The sequence below is a fragment of the Mobula hypostoma genome, chromosome 5, assembly GCF_963921235.1.
Source record: "Mobula hypostoma chromosome 5, sMobHyp1.1, whole genome shotgun sequence".
Classification (NCBI taxonomy): Eukaryota; Metazoa; Chordata; class Chondrichthyes; order Myliobatiformes; family Myliobatidae; genus Mobula; species Mobula hypostoma.
Genome location: NC_086101.1, coordinates 162170983 through 162194440, shown reverse-complemented (window position 1 = coordinate 162194440; position 23458 = coordinate 162170983). Strand labels below are relative to the sequence as shown.

The 23458-nt window shown below is 37.2% G+C and overlaps 1 protein-coding gene across 5 annotated transcripts in view; it reads left to right on the top strand.

Moving 5' to 3' along the window:
* poc5 (POC5 centriolar protein homolog (Chlamydomonas)) overlaps nt 1-23458 on the top strand; it is a 119957-nt gene that overhangs the window by 42237 nt on the left and 54262 nt on the right. For all 5 annotated transcript variants that reach the window (XM_063049278.1, XM_063049279.1, XM_063049280.1 and 2 more), the window contains exons 7-9: nt 1518-1622; nt 10462-10641; nt 11365-11527. In XM_063049278.1, the coding sequence (XP_062905348.1) occupies nt 1518-1622; nt 10462-10641; nt 11365-11527 (448 nt within the window). The remainder of the gene's footprint in view (nt 1-1517; nt 1623-10461; nt 10642-11364; nt 11528-23458) is intronic.

The following is a 23458-nucleotide window of genomic DNA, read 5'->3' as shown; positions in this document are numbered from 1 at the left end:
GCTCCTCAAGAGTTTATGAACTTTTATTAAAATCTTGCCTCAGCCTCCTGTGTTGTAAGGAAATATGTGCCAATCTATCTAGCCTCTCCTTATAACCCAATTTGACAAAAAATATTGTTTTGCAAGGTTCACACAGTTCTTCAGCATCTTGGCTTCTCTTGGTACCTCACTCAAAGTTGACCAAAACAACTTTACTTTCAGGCTATAATGATTCTTAATGTTGTATTCCTCCATATTTCTTTTTATTTTAGTAAACAAAACTACCTTTTTAAATCTGCCCTCTTTACTTCTAACCCCATCTTCAACTTCCAATCAAGCAGTCTTTTATTTTACTTCTGTTCTTACATTTGAAAAATACTATAACCAGAATCATAATTAATTTCTAGTTTCTTACGATGCTGGTGAGATTGGAAAAGTTACCTTTTAACCTCTGGACTTTCTTTTTCTATTTAATATGTAATCTGAAATAGCAGTAGGAGTAATGATTTGGGGTAATGCCTTTGCTCATATTTTTCTGTGCTTGAAGTTGTAGTATATGAAGAAATTTTCAAGTCAGAAATGCTGTCTGAGAGGTGCCTTGGTTTCATGAAAATGTTGCTTTGCTGACTGTTGACATGTGTTGAGGGATGTAAAGTGGATGAACCTGTGCAATTGTGCACAAGTTCAAATCAGATCTATTTTTCAAAGGACTTGCGATGGAGCAATATCTGGATGCATTTTAATTGGAGTTAGACGTATGATCAGTGCTAATTAGTAATTACAGATAAACAGTCTTTGGCACTAAAAATGAAGTTTCATTTGTCTTATTTTTATTGCTGGATGTTTTTAATAAAAAAAATTCCCCTCATACCCTGTTTCTCCTTGCAACAAAGAAGGAGGTCATTCATGTGCTAACAGTGTCATTTCATTTCCTCCACATTTGTAGTTATATTCCCTTATGCTTAACCATGATTCTTTCCCACCCCTAGTACTCTTGTCATTCTTCTACACTGGGGACAATGTGCAGTAACCAATTAACTCACTAACCACCACATTATTGGGATCTGGCAGGAAACCCACGTAGGAGAACATGAAAGCTGCATGACTATTACCAGAGGTCGGGACTGAAAAAAGATTGAAACTGAGTCAAGCTTCAACATGGTTGTAACATAGCTCTGCTGATCAATCTATATATATATTTTTTAAAAATCTGTATTGATTTCCCTTTTTCTCTGGTTTTGATTTGACAATGCATTCACCAACCCAGTTTAGTTTTTTCTCTATCCTTGTGTTAATCTTCAGTCTAGATTATGGGTAAAATATCAAATTAGAGGACAAAAGTTAATTACAGCTGTAAGTTGTAACCAGATTTTTTTGATCTTCAGATCTTCTTCTTTGACTACATAAAGTTGTACGGGGGGAGGGGGGAGTCTAATTGGGAGAGTAGTGATGTTCAATAATGTTTTTGAGCATATTTAATTGTTTCAGAAGCAATCAATAAAATGAGGCTGAGTTCCCTTTTTTTTTTATCTACAAAGGTGATTTCCAACTTGATTCAAGGTCTTAAGAATCTAAAAGAGAAAATGGAATTGATGCGTAGATTTACACAGTGGCGACTTCAACATTCAGAAGCGAAAGCAGAAGTATGTTGGAATGCATGCTAAGAATATACATTAAAGCTAACTGAATGGATATTATTTTGATAGTTTTTAGCTTCCTATATTCTACAGAATACCAAATGAAACATAATCATGCCTCAATTATATTTGAAGAAAACTCTAGGGTGGACATATAGATACTTTATTGATCCCAATAAAGCAGAACAGCTTTTACTAAATAAATGTGTAATGGTGTTCTAAGTGATTGACCCTTGTGTAATCAAAAATCTGTAGTCATGGGGAATACGAGAGTTGTGGACAATGATCTTGATAAGGTAATAGAATCATGATTTAGATACTACATGTGCTGCCAATATTTCTACATTCTCAAAACATAGTTGTTTGAAGAAGAAAGACTCAGACAAGTCAGATTATAGCATTTATAATTAAAGTATCAATTTATGGTCAGAGCTATTTAAATGTGTTCCTTTCTGTGCTGCACCATACTGAATGGTATAAACTGATAATACCGTGAGACAGAAGAGCAGAATGAGGCCATTTGTCCCATCAGGTCTACTCCACCATTCAATCATGGCTGATCCTTTTTTTTTACCCCTCCTCGGCCCCACTCCCTGTTCTTCTCCCTGTAACCTTTGATGCCGTGTCCAATCAGGAACTTATCAAGCCCTGTCTTAAACACATCTAATGACCTGGCTGTCTATGGTAATAAATTGCACAAATTCACCACCCTCTGGCAGAGAAATTTCTTTAGTGTCTCTTTTAAATGCATGCCCCTCTATCCTGAAGCTGTGCCCTCTTATGGGAAACATCCTTTCCACATCTGCTCTGTCTAGATCTTTCAACATTAGAAAGGTTTCAATGAGATCCCCCTCATCCTTCTAAATTCCAGCGAGTACTGACTCAGACCTATCAAACGTTCCTCGTATGATAACCCTTTCCTTCCCAGAATCATCCTTGTGACCCTCCACTGAACCTTCTCCAATGCCAGCACAACTTTTCTTAATGAGGAGCCCAAAACTGTTCATGATACTCAAGCTGAGGCCTCACCAGTGCCTTATAAAGCCTCGACATCATATCCTGCTTCTGTATTTTAGACCTCCTGAAGTGAATGCTAACACTACATTTGCCTTCCTCACCTCTGACTTTACCTGTAAGTTGGCTTTTACGATGTTCTGCACAAAGACTCCTAAGTCCCTTTGCATTTCAGATTTTTGGATTTTCTCCCCGTTTAGAAAATAGAATGCACATTTATTTCTACTATGAAAGTGCATGACCATTCATTTTCCAACATTGTATTTCATTTGCCACTTTCTTGCCCATTCTCCTAATCTACCCAAGTCCTTCTGCAGTCTACCTGTTTCCTCAACACTACCTGTGCCTCCACCAGTTTTCATATCATCTGCAAACTTGGCAACAAAGCCATGAAATCCATCATCTAAATCATTGATCTACAGCATATATAAAAAAAGGTGGTCCCAACACTGACCCCTGCGGACGCCACTAGTCACTTGCAGCCAGCCGGAAAAGGATCCTTTTATTCCCACTCACTGCCTCCTACCAATAGCCAATACTCTAACCATGCCAGTAATTTTCCTGTAATACCATGGGCTCTAACTTGGTAAGCAGCTTCATGCACCTTGTCAAACACTACCTGAATGTCCAAATATTCAACATCCACTGTATCCCCTTTATCTCTCCTACATGTAATCTCAAAGAATTCCAACAGGTTCGCAGGATGTTCATTTAGTTCATCTGCCATCTCCTTGGCCCCCATAATTAATTCTCTGGCCTCATTTTCTAGCAGTCCAATATCCACGCACCTCCTTTATATTTTTACATACCTGAAAAAATTATTTCCACTCCACTTTGATATTGTTTGCTAGCTTGCCGTCATATTTCATCATTTCCCTTCTAATAATTCTTTTAGTTGTTTTAAAAGCTTCCCAATCCTGTCTTCCCACTAAATTTTGCTTTGTTGTATGCCCTCTCTTTTGCTTTTACATTATCTTTGACTTCCCTTGTCAGCCATGGTTGTACTACTTTGTCATTTGAGTATTTCTTCAATTTTGGAATACATCTGTCCTGCACCTTGCTCATTTTTTCCAGAAACTCTCACCATTGCTGCTCTGCTGTCATCCCTGCCAGTATCTCCTTCCTATTTACTTTAGCCAACTCCTCTTTCATACCACTGTAATTTCCTTTATTCCACTGAAATACCACTACTTCAGACTTCACTTTCTCCCTATCAAATTGCAAGTTGAACTCAATCATATTGTGATCACTACCTCCAAGGGTTCTTTTACCTTAAGCTCCCTCATCGCCTCTGATTCATTGTATAACACCCAATTGAGTATAGCTGATCCCCTAGTAGGCTCAACGACAAACTGCTCTGGAAAGCCATCTTGTAGGCATTCAACAAACTCACTCTCTTGAGATCCATTTCCAACTTGATTTTTCCCAATTGACCTGCATGTTGAAATCTGCCATGACTAAATATCATAACATTGTCCTTTTGACCCCCCTTTTTTATTTCCCATTGTAATCTATGGTTCACATCCCAGCTACTGTTGGGAGGCCTGCCATCACAGTCCTTTTACCTTTGTGGGTTGAGTTAAGGAACTGCAAAGATTCAACATCTTCTGATGCTATGTCACATCTTTCTACTGATTTGATGAATTCTTTACCAGCAGACCCATGCCTAACTTTCTTTCCCGCAGATACAATGTGTAATCTTGGACATTCAGCTCCCAACTATAACCATCCTTCAGCCACGATTTGGTGATGAGCACAGCATTATGCCTGACAATCTGTAATAGTGCAACAAGATCATCCACCTTATTTCTTGTACTCCGTGCATTGAGATGTAACATTTTTGAAGACTGTATTTGCTGCCCTTTTTGATTCTGTACTGATGCACTGATGCTCAACCTGCTGACTGCAGTTATGTCCTGTCATCTTCCTGCCCTTCCTGACAGTCTGACTGCACACTATCCTTGCTTTTTCACCATCCGTCCTATCCTGAGTCCCTGGTTCCCACCCCTCTGCCAAATTAGTTTAAACCTTACCCAACTGCTCTAACAGACCTTCCCTTGAGAATATTGGTTTCCTTCAGGTTCAGGTGAAACCTGTCACTTCTGAACAGGTCACGCCTCCCCCAGAAGAGATCCCAACTTGACAATTTCCTGTGTCGGGAGCATTGCTGTCTAGGACAACCTGTGCAAAAATTTGTACAGTTGTAATTTGTCATCTGTAGTTGATTTTTAATCTACTACTAGAATTTTGATTTCTGTTAGACATGCCTTCATTTTTGTTTGAGAGACACAGTAACATGGATATCTAAATTGAACTGTGAAGTGAACATCTATTTCAGACTCTTAAACTGATTAATTCTAAAGAAAGTGATGACCTTGTGCATAATTTCATTAGAGATGATGAAATTTGACTGAAGTAATATGAATTGCATGTACTATTCATTGTCATGATTTTTCAAATTAATTAAATCTGCATTTTCAATTAACCCAAGACCATACACTAGTCAAAAAGTTTGTTTTTAAGATCAGCACACTTTAGTCATAATGGTGGCTAAATAAGTTTATAAAATTTTGTTAAATTCAAGTTTAGACTGCATGCCTAGAACATCTGATGTTGTTGGTCAGGATTAATGATGAGCAACATACACAATCAGTAGTTTCCTGCTGATTGTTGCATATTTTCCTATAAAGGTTTAGCCTTCACTGGTTAGGACTTGATCTTTTCTACTGCTGTTAGGTTTTATTTTGAAGGGTTGCTTGTGCCTTTTTTTTTTGCTGCTCAACTTGCTAGTTAACATCATAGCTAATTACATTGAAGAACTGTTGGAAAAGTAATGAGGAAATGCTCTTAATAAGTGGTATATGAACCAAATTAAAATGAAATAAAACTCAATTTTTGTTTTAATATTCCTTTATTTAGAAATATTCAAGTTAGGAAAATGAAATCCATGTTTAAGAACATAAAAAGGACAAGCAGAAGTAATTCATTTCACCCTGGAATTTTATTCTGCTGTTGAAAATAAAAACCATCATGAGTGATCTAACCTGGTCCCAAAGTACTTTCTTTCAGCCATCCACCACCTGTACTTCCCATTTCTCTCAATTCCCTTGTTCAAGTGTCTGTCTTTGAGTATATTTCATGGCCACTTCCAGTTATCTGTAACATAGAAACATAGAAAATAGGTGCAGGAGTAGGCCATTCGGCCCTTCGAGCCTGCACCGCCATTTATTATGATCATGGCTGATCATCCAACTCAGAACCTCGCCCCAGCCTTCCCTCCATACCCCCTGACCCCCGTAGCCACAAGGGCCATATCTAACTCCCTCTTAAACACAGCCAATGAACTGGCCTCAACTGTTTCCTGTGGCAGAGAATTCCACAGATTCACTACTCTCTGTGTGAAGAAGTTTTTCCTAATCTCGGTCCTAAAAGACTTCCCCTCTATCCTCAAACTGTGGCCCCTCGTTCTGGACTTCCCCAACATCGGGAACAATCTTCCTGCATCTAGCCTGTCCAATCCCTTTAGGATTTTATACGTTTCAATCAGATCCCCCCTCAATCTTCTAAATTCCAACGAGTACAAGCCCAGTTCACCCAGTCTTTCTTCATATGAAAGTCCTGCCATCCCAGGAATCAATCTGGTGAACCTTCTTTGTACTCCCTCTATGGCAAGGATGTCTTTCCTCAGATTAGGGGACCAAAACTGCACACAATACTCCAGGTGTGGTCTCACCAAGGCCTTGTACAACTGCAGTAGTACCTCCCTGCTCCTGTACTCGAATCCTCTCGCTATAAATGCCAGCATACCATTCGCCTTTTTCACTGCCTGCTGTACCTGCATGCCCACTTTCAATGACTGGTGTATAATGACACCCAGGTCTCGTTGCACCTCCCCTTTTCCTAATCGGCCACCATTCAGATAATAATCTGTTTTCCTATTTTTGCCACCAAAGTGGATAACTTCACATTTATCCGCATTAAATTGCATCTGCCATGAATTTGCCCACTCACCCAACCTATCCAAGTCACCCTGCATCCTCTTAGCATCCTCCTCACAGCTAACACTGCCGCCCAGCTTCGTGTCATCCGCAAACTTGGAGATGCTGCATTTAATTCCCTCATCCAAGTCATTAATATATATTGTAAACAACTGGGGTCCCAGCACTGAGCCTTGCGGTACCCCACTAGTCACCACCTGCCATTCTGAAAAGGTCCCGTTTATTCCCACTCTTTGCTTCCTGTCTGCGAACCAATTCTCCACCCACACCAATACCTTACCCCCAATACCGTATGCTTTAAGTTTGCACACTAATCTCCTGTGTGGGACCTTGTCAAAAGCCTTTTGAAAATCCAAATATACCACATCCACTGGTTCTCCCCTATTCACTCTACTAGTTACATCCTCAAAAAATTCTGTGAGATTCGTCAGACATGATTTTCCTTTCAAAAATCCATGCTGACTTTGTCCGATGATTTCACCGCTTTCCAAATGTGCTGTTATCACATCCTTGATAACTGACTCTAGCAGTTTCCCCACCACCGACGTTAAGCTAACTGGTCTATAATTCCCCGGTTTCTCTCTTACTCCTTTTTTAAAAAGTGGTGTTACATTAGCCACCCTCCAATCCTCAGGAACTAGTCCAGAATCTAATGAGTTTTGAAAAATTATCACTAATGCATCCACTATTTCTTGGGCTACTTCCTTAAGCACTCTAGGATGCAGACCATCTGGCCGTGGGGATTTATCTGCCTTCAATCCCTTCAATTTACCTAATACCACTTCCCTACTAACATGTATTTCACTCAGTTCCTCCATCTCACTGGACCCTCTGTCCCCTACTATTTCTGGAAGATTATTTATGTCCTCCTTAGTGAAGACAGAACCAAAGTAATTATTCAATTGGTCTGCCATGTCCTTGCTCCCCATAATCAATTCACCTGTTTCTGTCTGCAGGGGACCTACATTTGTCTTTACCAGTCTTTTCCTTTTTGCATATCTATAAAAGCTTTTACAGTCTGTTTTTATATTCCCTGCCAGTTTTCTCTCATAATCTTTTTTCCCCTTTCTAATTAAGCCCTTTGTCCTCCTCTGCTGAACTCTGAATTTCTCCCAGTCTTCAGGTGAGCCACTTTCTCTGGCTAATTTGTATGCTTCTTCTTTGGAATTGATACTATCCCTAATTTCTCTTGTCAGCCACGGGTGCACTACCTTCCTTGATTTATTCTTTTGCCAAACTGGGATGAACAATTGTTGTAGTTCATCCATGCAACCTTTAAATGCTTGCCATTGCATATCCACCGTCAATCCTTTAAGTGTCATTTGCCAGTCTATCTTAGCTAATTCACGTCTCATACCTTCAAAGTTACCCCTCTTTAAGTTCAGAACCTTTGTTTCTGAATTAACTATGTCACTCTCCATCTTAATGAAGAATTCCACCATATTATGGTCACTCTTACCCAAGGGGCCTCTCACGACAAGATCGCTAATTAACCCTTCCTCATTGCTCAAAACCCAGTCCAGAATAGCCTGCTCTCTAGTTGGTTCCTCGACATGTTGGTTCAAAAAACTATCCCGCATACATTCCAAGAAATCCTCTTCCTCAGCACCTTTACCAATTTGGTTCACCCAATCTACATGTAGATTAAAGTGACCCATTATAACTGCTGTTCCTTTATTGCACACATTTCTAATTTCCTGTTTAATACCATCTCTGACCTCACTACTACTGTTAGGTGGCCTGTACACAACTCCCACCAGCGTCTTCTGCCCCTTAGTGTTACGCAGCTCTACCCATATCGATTCCACATCTTCCCGGCTTATGTCCTTCTTTTCTATTGCTTTAATCTCTTCTTTAACCAGCAATGCTACCCCACCTCCCCTTCCTTCATGTCTATCCCTCCTGAATATTGAATATCCCTGAACGTTGAGCTCCCATCCCTGGTCACCCTGGAGCCATGTCTCTGTGATCCCAACTACATCATAATCATTAATAACAATCTGCACTTTCAATTCATCCACCTTATTACGAATGCTCCTTGCATTGACACACAAAGCCTTCAGGCGCTCTTTTACAACTCTCTTAGCCCTTATACAATTATGTTGAAAAGTGGCCCTTTTTAATGCTTGCCCTGGATTGGTCGGCTTGCCACTTTTATTTTTCTCCTTAGTACTTTTTGCTTCTACCCTCACTTTACACCCCTCTGTCTCTCTGCACTGGTTCCCATCCCCCTGTTGTGAACTAACCTCCTCACGCCTAGCCTCTTTAATTTGATTCCCACCCCCCAACCATTCTAGTTTAAAGTCACCTCAGTAGCCCCCGCTAATCTCCCTGCCAGGATATTGGTCCCCCTAGGATTCAAGTGTAACCCGTCCTTTTTGTACAGGTCACGCCTGCGCCAAAAGAGGTCCCAATGATCCAAAATCTTGAATCTCTGCCCCCTGCTCCAATCCTGCTACATTATCTACAATGTAGTAGATAATTCCTATGAATTAAGATCTTTTGAAAAGTTCCTCCTCTACTCAGCTTAAATGTGTGACCCCTTATCCTTTCCAAAGTGTGTAATTGCACATTTTACTATATAATGTTAACTTTCCTATAATCTATGCTCCTGTGCATATATATTTAAATATTATTACTTCATGGGATTAACATATGACAATAGATTATCTATTTGTATTGGAATGTTTAAAATGTCTGATGACATATAACAAACTAATATTAAAGTGAAATTAATATTAACATTTCAGGGTATATTTTAGAAATTACCATCTTTGAAGTTCCAGTTTTCATTTGATCAATATATAAATTTCTTTTGCTGCTAATTCATTTTAATGCAAATGAAAATTTTCATCTGAAACGAGTGTTGTTGCCCAAATATCTGATATGTTTGGTCCTGTCATTTTAGTTGTTATTAATGTCCAGACTACATCCCAGGGTGCTGTTAAATAATCACTTTGGTAAAGGGAAATGAGGTCTGTGGCTCTTAATCAAAGCTGGAATAGACCAAAACAAGTTAATTTTATGTAGCAGAGAAGGTGGGAGAAGAAGGGTAAAGTAAGGGAATATCTCTGATGTGGTGAGACCCAAGTGAATTGATACAGTGTTCAAGTAGTAATTAAGTTCAGATTCTTTTTGTAATGTGTTGCTACTTCTAAAACTCTAGGACATGCACAACAAGTGAAAATGATAATCAAAATCAGGTTTAATATCACTGGCATATGTTGTGAAATTAACAGGCAGAAATGACCAGCTCCAATGGACATAATAAATGAGTTACCCAAAGTTGGGAGACAATAAGTTGAGGTGCGGTATGTTTAGCTTGTCAGTGCTGTTTGTATAGTCAAGTATAGTATTCTATCATTAATTGTAATATAATTGGAATTTGTTAATTTTGAGTTATTTGAAACCAAATAATCCCACTTAAGCTGATTATCTCTGCTAAGTAAAATTCTATCTGCAATGATAATCAATTTCTGCCTAAGACAATAATACAAATAAAGGGATTAACAATATGCCAGCATTTATGCTGTTGAATATAACAATTAAATACTTGCTTTCTTATATTTGAAGAGAAAAAGCACAATAATTTTGGGGGGAAAATTAAAGGATCAACCTTGTATAAAGAAGGGAAGGCAGATTGTAATCTGTGGAAGAATTTACTTTGAAATTCAAGGTTTAAATATTTTATGCAGCACTTCAGTTCTATTTCATGCTCTAAATCTGAAGTGATGCGTCAGGCACAACTAACTTTAGTAAAATCATCAGGTAAATATTTGTTTAAATTTTGTAATGGTTAGGGATTTATATTAATTATGGATCATCTCTTCAAGGATTATGCCAATATCCTGGCCAACAAGCATTACAATTTCTGTCTCATGAGGAAAGTGTGTACAGCTTGGAAATCAGTATTGCAAACAGAATGGAAAACAAGGGTAGAGAAAGCATGTCAAGCTCGAGCTGAGGAGGTCTGTGTTGAGCTCTCCAGAGACTATGAGAAAAAGCTTGATGCAGTAAGTAACACTTAAAGATTTTATGCCATAAATGAGCATCAATAAGTGTTCACTGTGGGGTGCATGAATGTGTGCTATGGGATTCACTAACACAATTGTATAATACAAAATATCTTGGACAGGAATTAAATTTCCATATGGGTTCTTTATTTTGTATGCCAAGTTTTCAGTGTTTTGGTTTGGTTTTCCAGCACACCACATATTTGTTTGCCAAGTTATGAGGATAACTGCAAATGATGTACAGAAGTAGGCAGCCTTCAGATGCTCGTGCCTATTTCACCATTCAAAAATATCATGGTTAAACTCTCTGCCATTTCCCTGCACTTGCCCAATATAATCTAATTAATTCCCTTGATATCCAAAAACCTGTCTGTCTTGCATGTATTTAGGACTGAGATTTGACCACCTTGTGAGGGGGGAAAGTTCAAAGACTAATTTCCTTGTGGCTGCTTTAAATTGAAAAGGAAAAGTTGAATTGTTAATGTTACATGAATATACAGCAAACTTCAGTTATGTTAAAACTAAGAAACTTTGTCCTCTCTTGAATGGCTCAAATATAGACAAGTCTTTTCCCCCATAGACGAAAGGTGTGATGTCTTCTTTTGCTAAAAGATGCATTGCAATTTAACCAATGGCGACCCCAAATAAAGAAAATGCAGATATGTATTTTTATTGTGAAATATTGCAGTTCTGTTTTAAGTAATTTCTCCTTTGAAATTGTAGTCAAAAGAAGAACTGGAAGGTGCAAGAGCAGAGATACGACGATTGTTAGCTGAGAAGGACAAGTATACTGATTCTATGAAGAAAGCATTCATGCGTGGTGTATGTGCTCTGAATTTGGAAGCAATGAGCATGTTTCAGAATGGAAGCAGAAGAGTGGAACATGGTCAGTATTAGTAGCAATGCTCATTGAAAGTAAATTAGAAGGTGCTTATTCAATGCTGCATATTTTGGATACAAATAAAGTGAAACTTGTACAAATAATCATTATAAAATTCCAATAATTTAATCCAATTTATTTCTTGGGTGTAATATATGAAGTAGTAATTAGTTTAAAAAAAATTGAATGCATCTATAAACATATAACATATACGAAACATGGGTGTTTAGAGTTAGTTCTCTGGGCCCAATGATTACAGGAGTGTTGTTACCTTTAGGGCACTGCATCTGTACAGGTTGGCACTTTAAAAAGAAGCAAATGTGAGAGGAGAGAGAAGAAACCTGCTGCATAACTGAATGCAATTTTGATTGCAAGCTCTGTTGCTTTAAACTTTGGAATATCAGTTGGGTGATCTGCAGTCTGTACCTACAGTATATGTTACATCTTGAGAATATTTTTCATTACAAATTTAAAGTTTTGTTTCTGAAGTCAAACTTTTTCTTCAGGTCTGTTTTCAGTTTGGTAGCAATTTTTGGGACATGGCTTTTTACAGTTAGACAGTTGCGATCTGCACAGAAGGAAGTTGAAGAATGTGGGAAGAGGTCAGGGAAGTGGTGTTGAGGCCAGATAGGTATCAACTATGATCTTGTTCTTATTATCTTGTGCCATGTTTGTTATACAGACTTTCAGAACTTTTAAGAAATAGTCCATGTTCAAGTTTTAAAAACATTTATTTGGAAACTAGAGATGGCCACCATAGCCCAGATAATTTTCGCAATTACACTTTGATTCTACGATTTTTAAGCAATTGCCTTGACTAAGAGGTGACTAGAACTGGCATTCATTGATTGCAGACAGGTTTGGCAAAATTAATAAATCATAGGTTTCTCTTTTTTTCCTTTTGCACAAGAGGTCTTGTTTTTGGTGTGGGGGGGTGGGTGGTGGAGAAAAAAAAAATATTCTGTCGTTTTGCACGTGGCTAGAACTGTAACAGTCTACATGTTTTCAGTGCCTGACATTAGTAGATAGTTATTCACTCATTTCCAGTGCAGCAGATACATATTGTTTTATTATATCAGAAATAGTTCGAAATACCTCGCATGGAGCAATTTAATGTTCAAATGAAGGTGCACAATCAACAAATCACGAAGTTGTAAGGATCTAGTTGAATTTGGTTCACAAAACATAAGATTACACTGGTGCAGCAGACATTTAGGAATATAGTTTGGGATTTATTGAAAGGTGGTTAGTGCAGGAGCAAATTAATCATGCAACATTAAGGTAAGGACATGAATGCAGCACTACAGGACTGATACCTTAGGTAAGAGGGACTAACATAATAGGAATTGTAAATGCTTATTGGAGTGAAGATGAATGAAGTGTAATTTCAGTATGGCATATGAATATTCTGAGAGAGTAGGTGGATGTTTTCCTGCGTAGAGAGCCAAGAACTAGGGGTTCACGATATCCTCACAATGGATTCATCATTTAGGGGTAATGAGAAAGATTTTTGGAAGTAATTTGGAGATTCTGGGATTAAGCAGGTAAGTGTACATGAAGAAGGGGTATCAGCCATGTACCCTTTTCCTATTTGTTCTTTTTCAAGTTGTGTCAAAGATCTTGGGCGATGAACAAAGTTTGGAGGATGTATTTGGAATGGTATAATTTGGGATGGAGATATGGTTAATAGTTTCAGATTGTGAAAAGAAACATTTCAAGTTAGTAATTGGCGAATTTAAAATGTCTATTCAATATAAACTAAGATCACTAACATGGTTGACCATGGAGTGTTTGGGGGCTCTTAAAAGTAATTAAGTGCCATAGTGGGAGGAAAGGGAGCTTCAGAATCTTTGGTTAAATGAAGACAGGCTAAGTAGCTTTCTCTTTCTTTTTAAATCTTTTTATTGAATAAGTATACAAAGGATAAACCATAAAGGCACTAATACACTGTTAGAAATTACAGGAGATATTAATACAGAAGAAAAAATTGATACAAACGGTGCAATTTAAACATAGAATAATATGGTAAAGTAATAGTATACTAATATTTATATATATATATACACACACACACACACACACACACACACGTATATGTATATGTGTATGTATATATATATGTGTATGTGTATATGTGTATGTGTATATGTATATATATATATATCAATAGAGAAAAGAAAAAAAAATCCAAAAAAAGACCCCAAAACAAAACCCACTGTGCAACTAAACTAAAAGCAAAACAAAGCAATGGGCTAACTTGGAAACAGGTAGAGTTAAAGAACTTAAAATCACGTCCTCAAACCTGACCTCCATTAAAAACAGTTTTTAAAAAAAAAAGGCAAGAAGGGAATATAAATATGGAACAAAAGAGAAAAAAAAAATTACATTAAATGAACATATTGAATAAAAGATCTCCAGGTCTGATCAAATTTAAATGAGGAATCATAAAGATTACTTCTAATTTTCTCCAAATTTAAGCATAATATCGTCTGGGAAAACCAAAAAAAGTAGTTGGAGCATTAAGCTCTTTCCAATGTTGTAAGATACATCTTTTCGCCATTAAAGTAAGAAATGCAATCATTCTACGGGCTGAAGGGGAAAGATTACTGGAAATTTTAGGTAATCCAAAGATAGCAGTAATAGGGTGAGGAGAGATATCTATATTCAATACCCTTGAGATAATATTAAAAATGTCTCTCCAAAAAGTTTCCAGAGTAGGACAAGACCAAAACATATGAGTTAAAGAGGCTATCTGCCCCGGACATCTATCACAAAAAGGATTAATATGAGAATAAAAACAAGCTAATTTATCTTTGGACATATGTGCTCTATGAACAACTTTAAATTGAATTAGGGAATGTTTAGCACAGATAGAGGAAGTATTGACTAATTGTAAAATCTGCCCCCCAGTCATCCACAGAAATAAATAGAACCCAATTCTTGTTCCCAGTCTGACCCAATCTTATCAAATGGAGCTTTCCTAAGTTTCATAATAATATTATAAATAATAGCCGTTGCACCTTTCTGACATGGATTAAGGTTAATTATAATATCTAAAATATATGTAGGAGGGAGCATTGGAAAGGAAGAAAGTATAGTACTTAGGAAATTTCTAACTTGGAGATGTCTAAAAAAATGTATTCTTGGTAAATTATGTTTATTAGATAGTTGTTCAAAAGACATAAGGGAACCATCTAAAAATAAATCCAAAAACCGTGAAATACCCTTAGTCTTCCAAATTTGAAACGCACGATCCGTGAAAGAGGGAGGGAAAAAATATGTTACCTAAAATAGAGTTCGCTAGTCAAATTGGTTGAAATCAAAACATTTTCTGAATTGAAACCAAATACACGAGGTATATTTAACTATCGGGTTAGAGACCAGTTTGAGGCGTTTCAAATCTAAAGGAAGAGAGGAACCTAAGATAGAGCCAAGTGCATAGCCCTGAGCAGATTGTAATTCCAGTACTACCCATTTAGGAATAGATAGTATATCCTGGTCAAGTAACCAAAATTTCATATGTCGAATATTAATTGCCCAATAATAGAATCTAAAGTTAGGTAATGCTAGACCTCCATCTCTCTTGGCTTTCTGTAAATGTATTTTACCCAATCTCGGGTTTTTATTTTGGCAAATAAATGAAGAAATTTCAGAGTCAACTTTATCAAAAAAAGATTTTGGAACAAAAATCGGTAATGCCTGAAATATATGTAAAAATTTTGGCAGAATAAACATCTTAATTGCATTAATACGACCAATCAAAGTTAAATATAATGGAAACCATTTAGATGAAAGTTGAGTAATATGATCAATTAAGGGTAAAAAATTAGTCTTAAATAAATCTTTGTATTTACAAGTAATTTTAATCCCAAGATATGAGAAATAATTATTAATCAATTTAAATGGAAAGTTATGATACAAGGGAAGTTGTTTATTAATCGGAAAAAGTTCACTGTTACTAAGATTTAATTTATAACCTGAAAAAAGACTAAATTGTGCTAATAAATCTAAAGCAGCAGGGATAGATTTTTGAGGATTAAAAATATATAAAAGTAAGTCATCAGCATAGAGTGATATTTTATGGGACTTTAAGTCCCGAGTTATCCCAATAATATTTGGAGATTCTAGAATGGCAATTGCAAGAGGTTCTAATGCAATATCAAATAATAAAGGACTAAGAGGACAACCTTGTCGAGTACCTCGAAATAGAGGGAAAAAAAGGTGAGCTTAAAGAGTTAGTACAGACCGAGGCCATAGGAGAATAATATAACAGTTTAATCCAGGATATAAATTTCGAGCTAAAATTAAACATTTCAAGCACCTTAAATAAGTATGGCCATTCTACTCTATCAAAAGCTTTTTCAGCATCTAAAGAGATAACACACTCAGGAACATTTGGTGAGGGGGTATAAACAATATTTAACAGTGTGTGAATGTTATAGAAAGAGTAACGACCTTTAATAAAACCCGTTTGGTCTTCCGAAATAATAAAAGGGAGTACTTTTTCTAATCCGTTTGCTAATGATATAGAAAAAATTTTAGAATCAACATTTAATAAAGATATTGGTCTATAAGATGCACATTGAGCAGGATCTTTATCCTTCTTTAATATTAGAGAGATTGACACTCTATAAAAAGATTCAGGAAGTTTACCAAGTTTTAATGAAGCCTCCAAAACCCTACAGAACCAAGGGATTAATGAAGGTGCAAAAAACTAATAAAATTCCATGGTAAACCCATCAGGGCCAGGAGCTTTCCCCAGGTTCATAGAGGAAATAACATTCTTAATCTCATCAGTAGTAATGGGAGTATCAAGCATAGAAGACATATCCTGTGAAATCTCAGGGAAATCTAGGTTATCTAAAAAGCCATTCATATATTTAGAGTCTCATAAAGACTCAGATTGATATAAGGAAGAATAAAAATCAAAGAAGGTTTGATTGATCTCCACATGATCAAATATCAGTCGATCATTTTGATTATAAATCTGATTAATTTGAGATTTAGTATAATTAGACTTCAGTTGTTTAGCCAACAGTTTACCAACTTTGTCACTGTGTACATAAAATTCACTTCTTGTTTTCTTTAATTGGTTTACAATCGAGGACGAAAGTAATAAACTGTGTTCCATTTGAAGTTCAGTTCTTTGTTTATACAACTCCTCAGAGGGAGCTGTAACATATTTCTTAAAAATTTCCTTAATCTTGTCCACAATTACTAACTCCTCCTGCTTCAACTTCTTCCTCAAAGCAGCAGAATACAAGATAATCTGACCACGAATATAAGCTTTAAAAGTATCCCAAAGAATGTTCACAGAAATATCCTTGTGTAGTTAATTGTAAAAAAGAGATCAATCTGTTCATTCATAAAGTTAACAAAATCCGAGTCCTGAAGCAGCAACGAATTAAAACGCCATTGTCTATTATTTTGTGTATTGACCTGAATTTTAATAGAAAGCTTAAGTGGAGCATGATCCAAAATGGTTAAAGAATCATAATCACATTTAATCACTGAAGAGATAAGCCGAGAGTCAATAAAAAAATAATCAATTCTTGAATAGGAATGGTGAACATGTGAAAAAAAGAAAAATCTTTTTCCTGAGGATGCAAAAAACGCCAAATGTCCGTCGACCCAGAATCAGAGAGAAATGAATTAATCAAAGTTGCAGATTTATTGGGTAAGGTCCGTAGAGGAGCCGAACGGTCCAAAACTGGAGATAAGCAAGTATTAAGATCTCCGCCCCAGATCAATGAAAACTCATTCAAATTTGGGAACCGATTAAATAATGATTTATAAAATTCCGGACAGTCCATATTGGGAGCATAAACGTTAACCAAAACCACCTTTTTATTGAATAGTAGACCACTAACCAGTAGAAATCTACCATTCGGATCAGAGATAATATCATGTTGTACAAAAGTAACTGAGGAGTCTATAAAAATAGAGACGCCTTGAATCTTAGCGTTAGAATTCGAATGAAACTGTTGTTCCTTCCAGAATTTAAAAAAACGTAGTCTGTCCTCCCTCCGCACATGGGTCTCTTGTAAAAATAGAACATGTGCTTTAAGTCTCCGGAATACTTTAAAAACTTTTTTCCTTTTAATAGGATGATTAAGATCATTAGTATTCCAGGAGACAAAATTAATAATAGACTCCATAAACCCTAAAGTCAACCCGCAAAAAAGAGGATTGACGATAGGTTCGACCCACGAACTGGGAAAGGGAACAGAACAAACCAGAGATAACAGGTAGGAGAACGCAACCAATGCTTCAGTAATGTAAATAGCCCAAGAAGAAAAAAACTAAAATGTGAAGCCCCTCCCACCACCCCCCAGCCCATGACCCAAGGCTAAATCTAAAGCAGACCCGCCAGAAAGAAGCAAGCACTAAAACTACCCCCATGACTTCCGATAGACGCTCACTAAAAAAAGTGTAAATATAAAAAAGATCAACTAATTATAAAGCAGTAAAAGAATTTTTAAAAAGTAGATCAGTTAAGACAAACACGATGTAAAACAGAGAAAAAGCCAGAAAATATAAAGAAAACCATAACAGACCACAGACCCTATGATAACCAAAAAAAAGAAACGAAATTATTAATATAAACTAGTTAGGAAAACCTACTAAAAAAAGTACATTTAAAGACTACGAAATTTAAGGCCTCAAAGGAAATACACGAAATGATGCTGAGGGAATAACCACCCAGAATCCCCAGGAAAAAGAAAGGAATGACACAGTTAGAAAGGAAGTTTGGCAACTATATTAATTAATCAAAAAAAAAACTTTTCTGCCCATATAAAGCAACCAAAAATTAAACCCAACAGATTCACAACCTCCGATCAAACGGAGATAATTAAAAATTACGATTAAGATGTTGAAGGTGAAAATTGATCCAGATAACTCTGGGCATCCGATGGAGATTCAAAAAAACGAAGGGCTCCGTCAGGCGTATGAATCCTTAAACGCGCAGGGTAAAGCAGCGCTGGTTTTAAATCCATCTTGTAGAGTTCTGACATCACAGATCTATAACGAACCCGTTGATCCCGAATCTGTTTGCTGAAGTCCTCCACGAATCGGAACTGAAGATCCAAAAAATCAGTATAACCTTTAGATTGAACAAATCGAAGCAGTTTCTCCTTGTCTTGAAAGTAATGAAAACGTAAAATGACATGTCGAGGTTTATCTGACTTAGACGAATATGATGGAACTCTGTGAGCCCGATCCAATAACGGTGGTTGATCAGGAAATACGGTAGGAAATGCATCTTTTAAAAGTTGAGAAAAAAACTTTATAGGGTTGTCAGATTCAACAGCTTCACGAACACCAATAATTCGAATATTCTGCCGTCGCATTCTGGATTCTAAGTCAGAGTTTTTAAAAGTCAGAAAGTCCAGTTTTTTCTTCATTGAAGTAATTGTTTCTTCAACTTTCTCCATCTTGAGTTCATTTTGTTGCGTGGATTTTTGAAGATTAGATATAGCCGACTGATGTTCCGTGATAGATGTTTGGATTTTATCGATTGAATCCGCAATTTTCTGGAAATTAATTGAAATTTCCGCACGATTCAGCTCCGTTATAGAGGTTGAAATTTCCCTTTGAATTAGATCCGATATAGCTTTCAGAGTCAACGGTGGTTCAGTCGGATGGAGATCGGTACCTTTCGGTCTAACCGGAGGTTTGCCATCTTTCCCATTTTTTCCGTTCTTAGACATAGCAGACCTTAAAAGCATCCGAATATCAGAAAGCCCAATTTGTTTCAGATTACTGTAAAAGTCAATGCCTTAATGGTTAGTTAAATATAGCTGATCATAGGAAAAAAAACTCAGAGGTAATGGAGCGAGTCAAGAACACGACTTCACTCCATGAGCTCTACCAGAAGTCTCCTCAACTTTCTCATTTCATAGACTGGTGAATGTGTGTTCTCCTTGAAGGATCATTTTTAAACTTAGCTATTTGTTTAAAAACAAGATCTGATATGTATTTTTTATTTAACAGCTAAATTTTGCAGCCAAGAAAGCAAATTAGGTATTCTGTTTTAAACAATGTGCCCTATGGTCCATTGCACATTATATTTTTTAAAAAATCACACACACTCAACTGCCAACAAATTTTTGTTATTAGATCTTTGTGTTCTTGCTATACATCCAAAATATAGGAGTGCAGTTATGCAGGGTAATATCTCTTTTTTTAGTAGAACATCTTGTCCATTGGTGTTCCATGGTGTAAATCTGGTGAATACTGCTCCAGTTGGTTTAAAGTCCAAAAGACCTGTTTAAAATGCCCATGTCTTCTTACTGCAGATTGGGCTCAATGTTAGCTGCATAAAGTTAGAGCATTATTCTATAAAGTATTACTCCTGGGTTATCTTCCATAAGAAAATTTGGAGCTGAATGCTTTAGCTTGTGTAATTTGGGACTCTTAACTAGAATGAAGAGGTGATATTGACCTAAGTATAATAGTGCTAATGATTGGTGAGACAGTTTGGTGTGTAGCGGGTAGAATATTATTTGGCATTTGTGAGAGGGTTGGGAGAAAAGTATGATTCGTAGGATTACTCTGAAAACTGACACACACAGTGAGCCAAATGAAAAACGTATACTTAAAATGATCGGTTTGTTTTTGTCTTCTATAGCTTTAAATCCTGGTGTGTACTAACTTTGCACTGCATACCTAATTCCTTTAAAAAATGTTTAAATTGGCGACCAACTCAGTCTGTATAAGTTTCACACAAATGTTTTGCGCAACTTTGTAGTTCTTAATATTAATTTATCTTGTCTCCTAATATTTGTCTGCCTCATTCCTACACCAGAAGTACATCCTGGTTTTGCAGATGTGTATTGGCTGCATTACCTTCGAAAAATGAAATAGACTTGGTGTATTCTCTAACTTTAACTTCTGTGTTGGTACTTAGCCAAGTGGTTAAGGCGTTCGTCTAGTGATCTGAAGGTCGCTAGTTCAAGCCTTGGCTGAGGCAGGGTGTTGTGTCCTTGAGCAAGGCACTTAGCCACACATTGCTCTGCGACAACACCAGTGCCAAGCTGTATGGGTCCTAATGTCCTTTCCTTGGACAACATCGGTGGCTGGAGAGGGGAGACTTGCAGCATGGGCAAATGCCAGTGTTCCATACAACCTTGCCCAGCCCTGCACCCTGGAAACCTTCCAAGGCGCAAATCCATGGTCTCACGAGACTAACGGATGCCTATTCTTTAACTTCTAATTTTTCAATAAACTTTTCAACAAATCAGTTTGAGAACTTGGTTTTAGGTAATTGTCAGAAAGAACCAAAGGGGAGATGATGAAAAAATAATTCTTAGTGGAATTCATTACATGATTAGGAAGTACAAACAAATTCCACTTACACAATAAATTGGATGAATCATTGATGGAAAAGGAACATTTTCAGGACCATGGGGAAGTGTGAAGAGTTGGAATTAATTGGATTGCTCTTTGAAAAGTTGAGAATGGGCAAATTGTTGTATTGTGGCATGATGCTGTGAACAAGTTGTTCCTACGGATGAGTTCTATATAACATTAACTGTCAAAGTTGAAAGTAAAATTCAGATATGCAGGATTAATAAGCTTACCAAAATATGCTTTCTGCCTTTCTGGTTTCTCAATTGTTCTAATCAACTGCTTGGATTTAAAAAGTAAATGCTGTGATACAGTCAGGAGCATAGCTAAGTGGGTCATTGGTTATTGGGAAGTATTAATTTTGAGGATTTTTAAGGGATTGTGCAAATAGCTGCAGATGTGATTGAGTTTTTTGCCAATGGGGTTTGTTGATACTGGTTATCAGCATTTCTTTACTGCACAGAGTAACAGATTTATAATTTGCTTTAGTTTCCATTACTTCAAATATAATCCACAACATTAAAAATACAATGTTTTTAAATGCCTAGTAACTATTTGCTGTGAGGTCTTTGAGACCAAACCTTGTAAATTTTTTTCTTGTCCCTGAAGGATAATCAAGCTTGATTATCACACAACATTCTAGTTACGTGGATTTTAAGGTGGTTCATGAGGCCATTGTGGTATCATAGAAACAAACGTGTGAATGAGTGCAAGTAGGCAACCACCATTTAACAAGATTATGGCTGGCCTGATTGTAACCTCAATTCTGCGATCCTTTCTATCCAGTTGCACTCCTTTGCTTATCAGGTGTCTGTAGACTTTGCAGGAAATGGGGCAGTAGGTGTTTGACAGAGCAGTTGTATGAGATTTGTGGGAGGCGTTTCACTCTTTCTACCTTTCCAGATGTCCGCAGCATGTATCTGATGAAGAGACTTGGGGTTCTTTGTATCTTCCTGAATAATTTCATTTTCTGAGGTTGTCTGTCTGTCTAGGTACCATATCTGATGCGGACTTTGGTGACCATGGTTTTCCATATAGATCTATCCTTCGTTTTTTGGATGACGTCCATTTCCTCGATGTGTAGCCACCTGGCTAGGCTTTTGATGTCTAGGTTTGCTCCCCTCGATCTTTCCAGAGAGTATGAGTTTTTCTAGTTCGTCTTTCTGCATGATGTGTCCTACGAAACTGAGTTGTCTTTCTCTTATTGTTAGTATGAGTGATCGAACTGCTTGGGCTCTTCTGAGAACTTCATTTGATGTGTGTGTGGTCCACGATATTTTTAACATTCTCCTGTAGAACCATAATTCAGCTGCTTCTAGTCCCTTTTCCATTGCTGGGGTTCCATTTTCTGAGGTTACAGGCTGGGAATTCTCACGTTGGTGAGAATGTTACATTTTAAAGGAGGCTTTAAGGGCTTTCTTAATGTTTTTTATTGGTCTTGTAAATTCTTGCCAGGACAGCTAGATAATGAGGCTTGCTCACTGGAGGTGCTGAATGAGTTTAGAGTAGGGTTTCTCAACTGAGATTCCACGAGAGATCGTGATTGGGAAAAAAAATTGTTTTTTGAACTTTGTGTGATGTTAGCGCTCGCAGTGATGGGCAGTGACCAAGCAGCCTCATTAGAGGTCTCTCCACCCTGTATGGCAGTACGCAGTAGGACAGTGTTTATTTGGTTAAATCCATTCTCAGTTTTCGACACGAGATAGGGGAGACTGTTGATAGTTGCCCATAGGGGAGACAATAGACTGATGAGGACCTTGAGGTGTGTTTTTCGAGCCTTGAATGGGCTGGCCTATTTTTATATTTTATTAACCCTGTGTTTTACAGACATGTCTGGCGATCCAATGTGGCAATTTTTGAACTGCAATCTACTAATGCAACAATAGACACAGTCAGTCTTTATAATGAAAGCTGCTTATAAATGGGTTTCACATGGACTGGTGATTCAAGTTGTTCTATTCCATTGTACCTAGTCTGTAGCAAACAACTTGCAAATGCAGCAATGGCTGCAGCAAAATTAAAAAGACACTGAACTACAAATCACAGCCATATGACGCGTAAAAGTGCTGATTATTTTAAACGGCTATTGAAATTTCAAAACAAGCAGAGTAAAGTGTTAATAAAACCACAGTTAGTAAAGGCCCAGGAAACAAGTTATTTGGTAACAGAACTTATTTACCCGAAAAGGAAAATCCACAGTTAGTGAGAACCTACTAATGCCAGCATGTAAAATTATAGTGGGTATAATGCTAGGACAAGAGACAGTCTGAGAAATTGAAAAGGTTTCACTTGATGATGGCTGGTTCTTATCAGGAGGGAAGAAGAGTCCTCAGGAGAGACGGCACGATCGTTGGTGACTATAGAGGCCAGTTCTGGATCTGCAGACTCTGGAGAAGTAAGGACACGGGAACAGCTGGGATGGAGGCACTTGAGTAGTAGGATCCTTCCTGCGTCTCCTTTTCAACAGTCGCTCTTCTGGATTCCTCAAAATTCTTGGTGGCACCGTGGATCAATGCTCTCTATTGGTCTCTGTCACAACCCAGCTACTGCCAGTCTTTGATCTTGATATTTACCTGAGATAGCTAC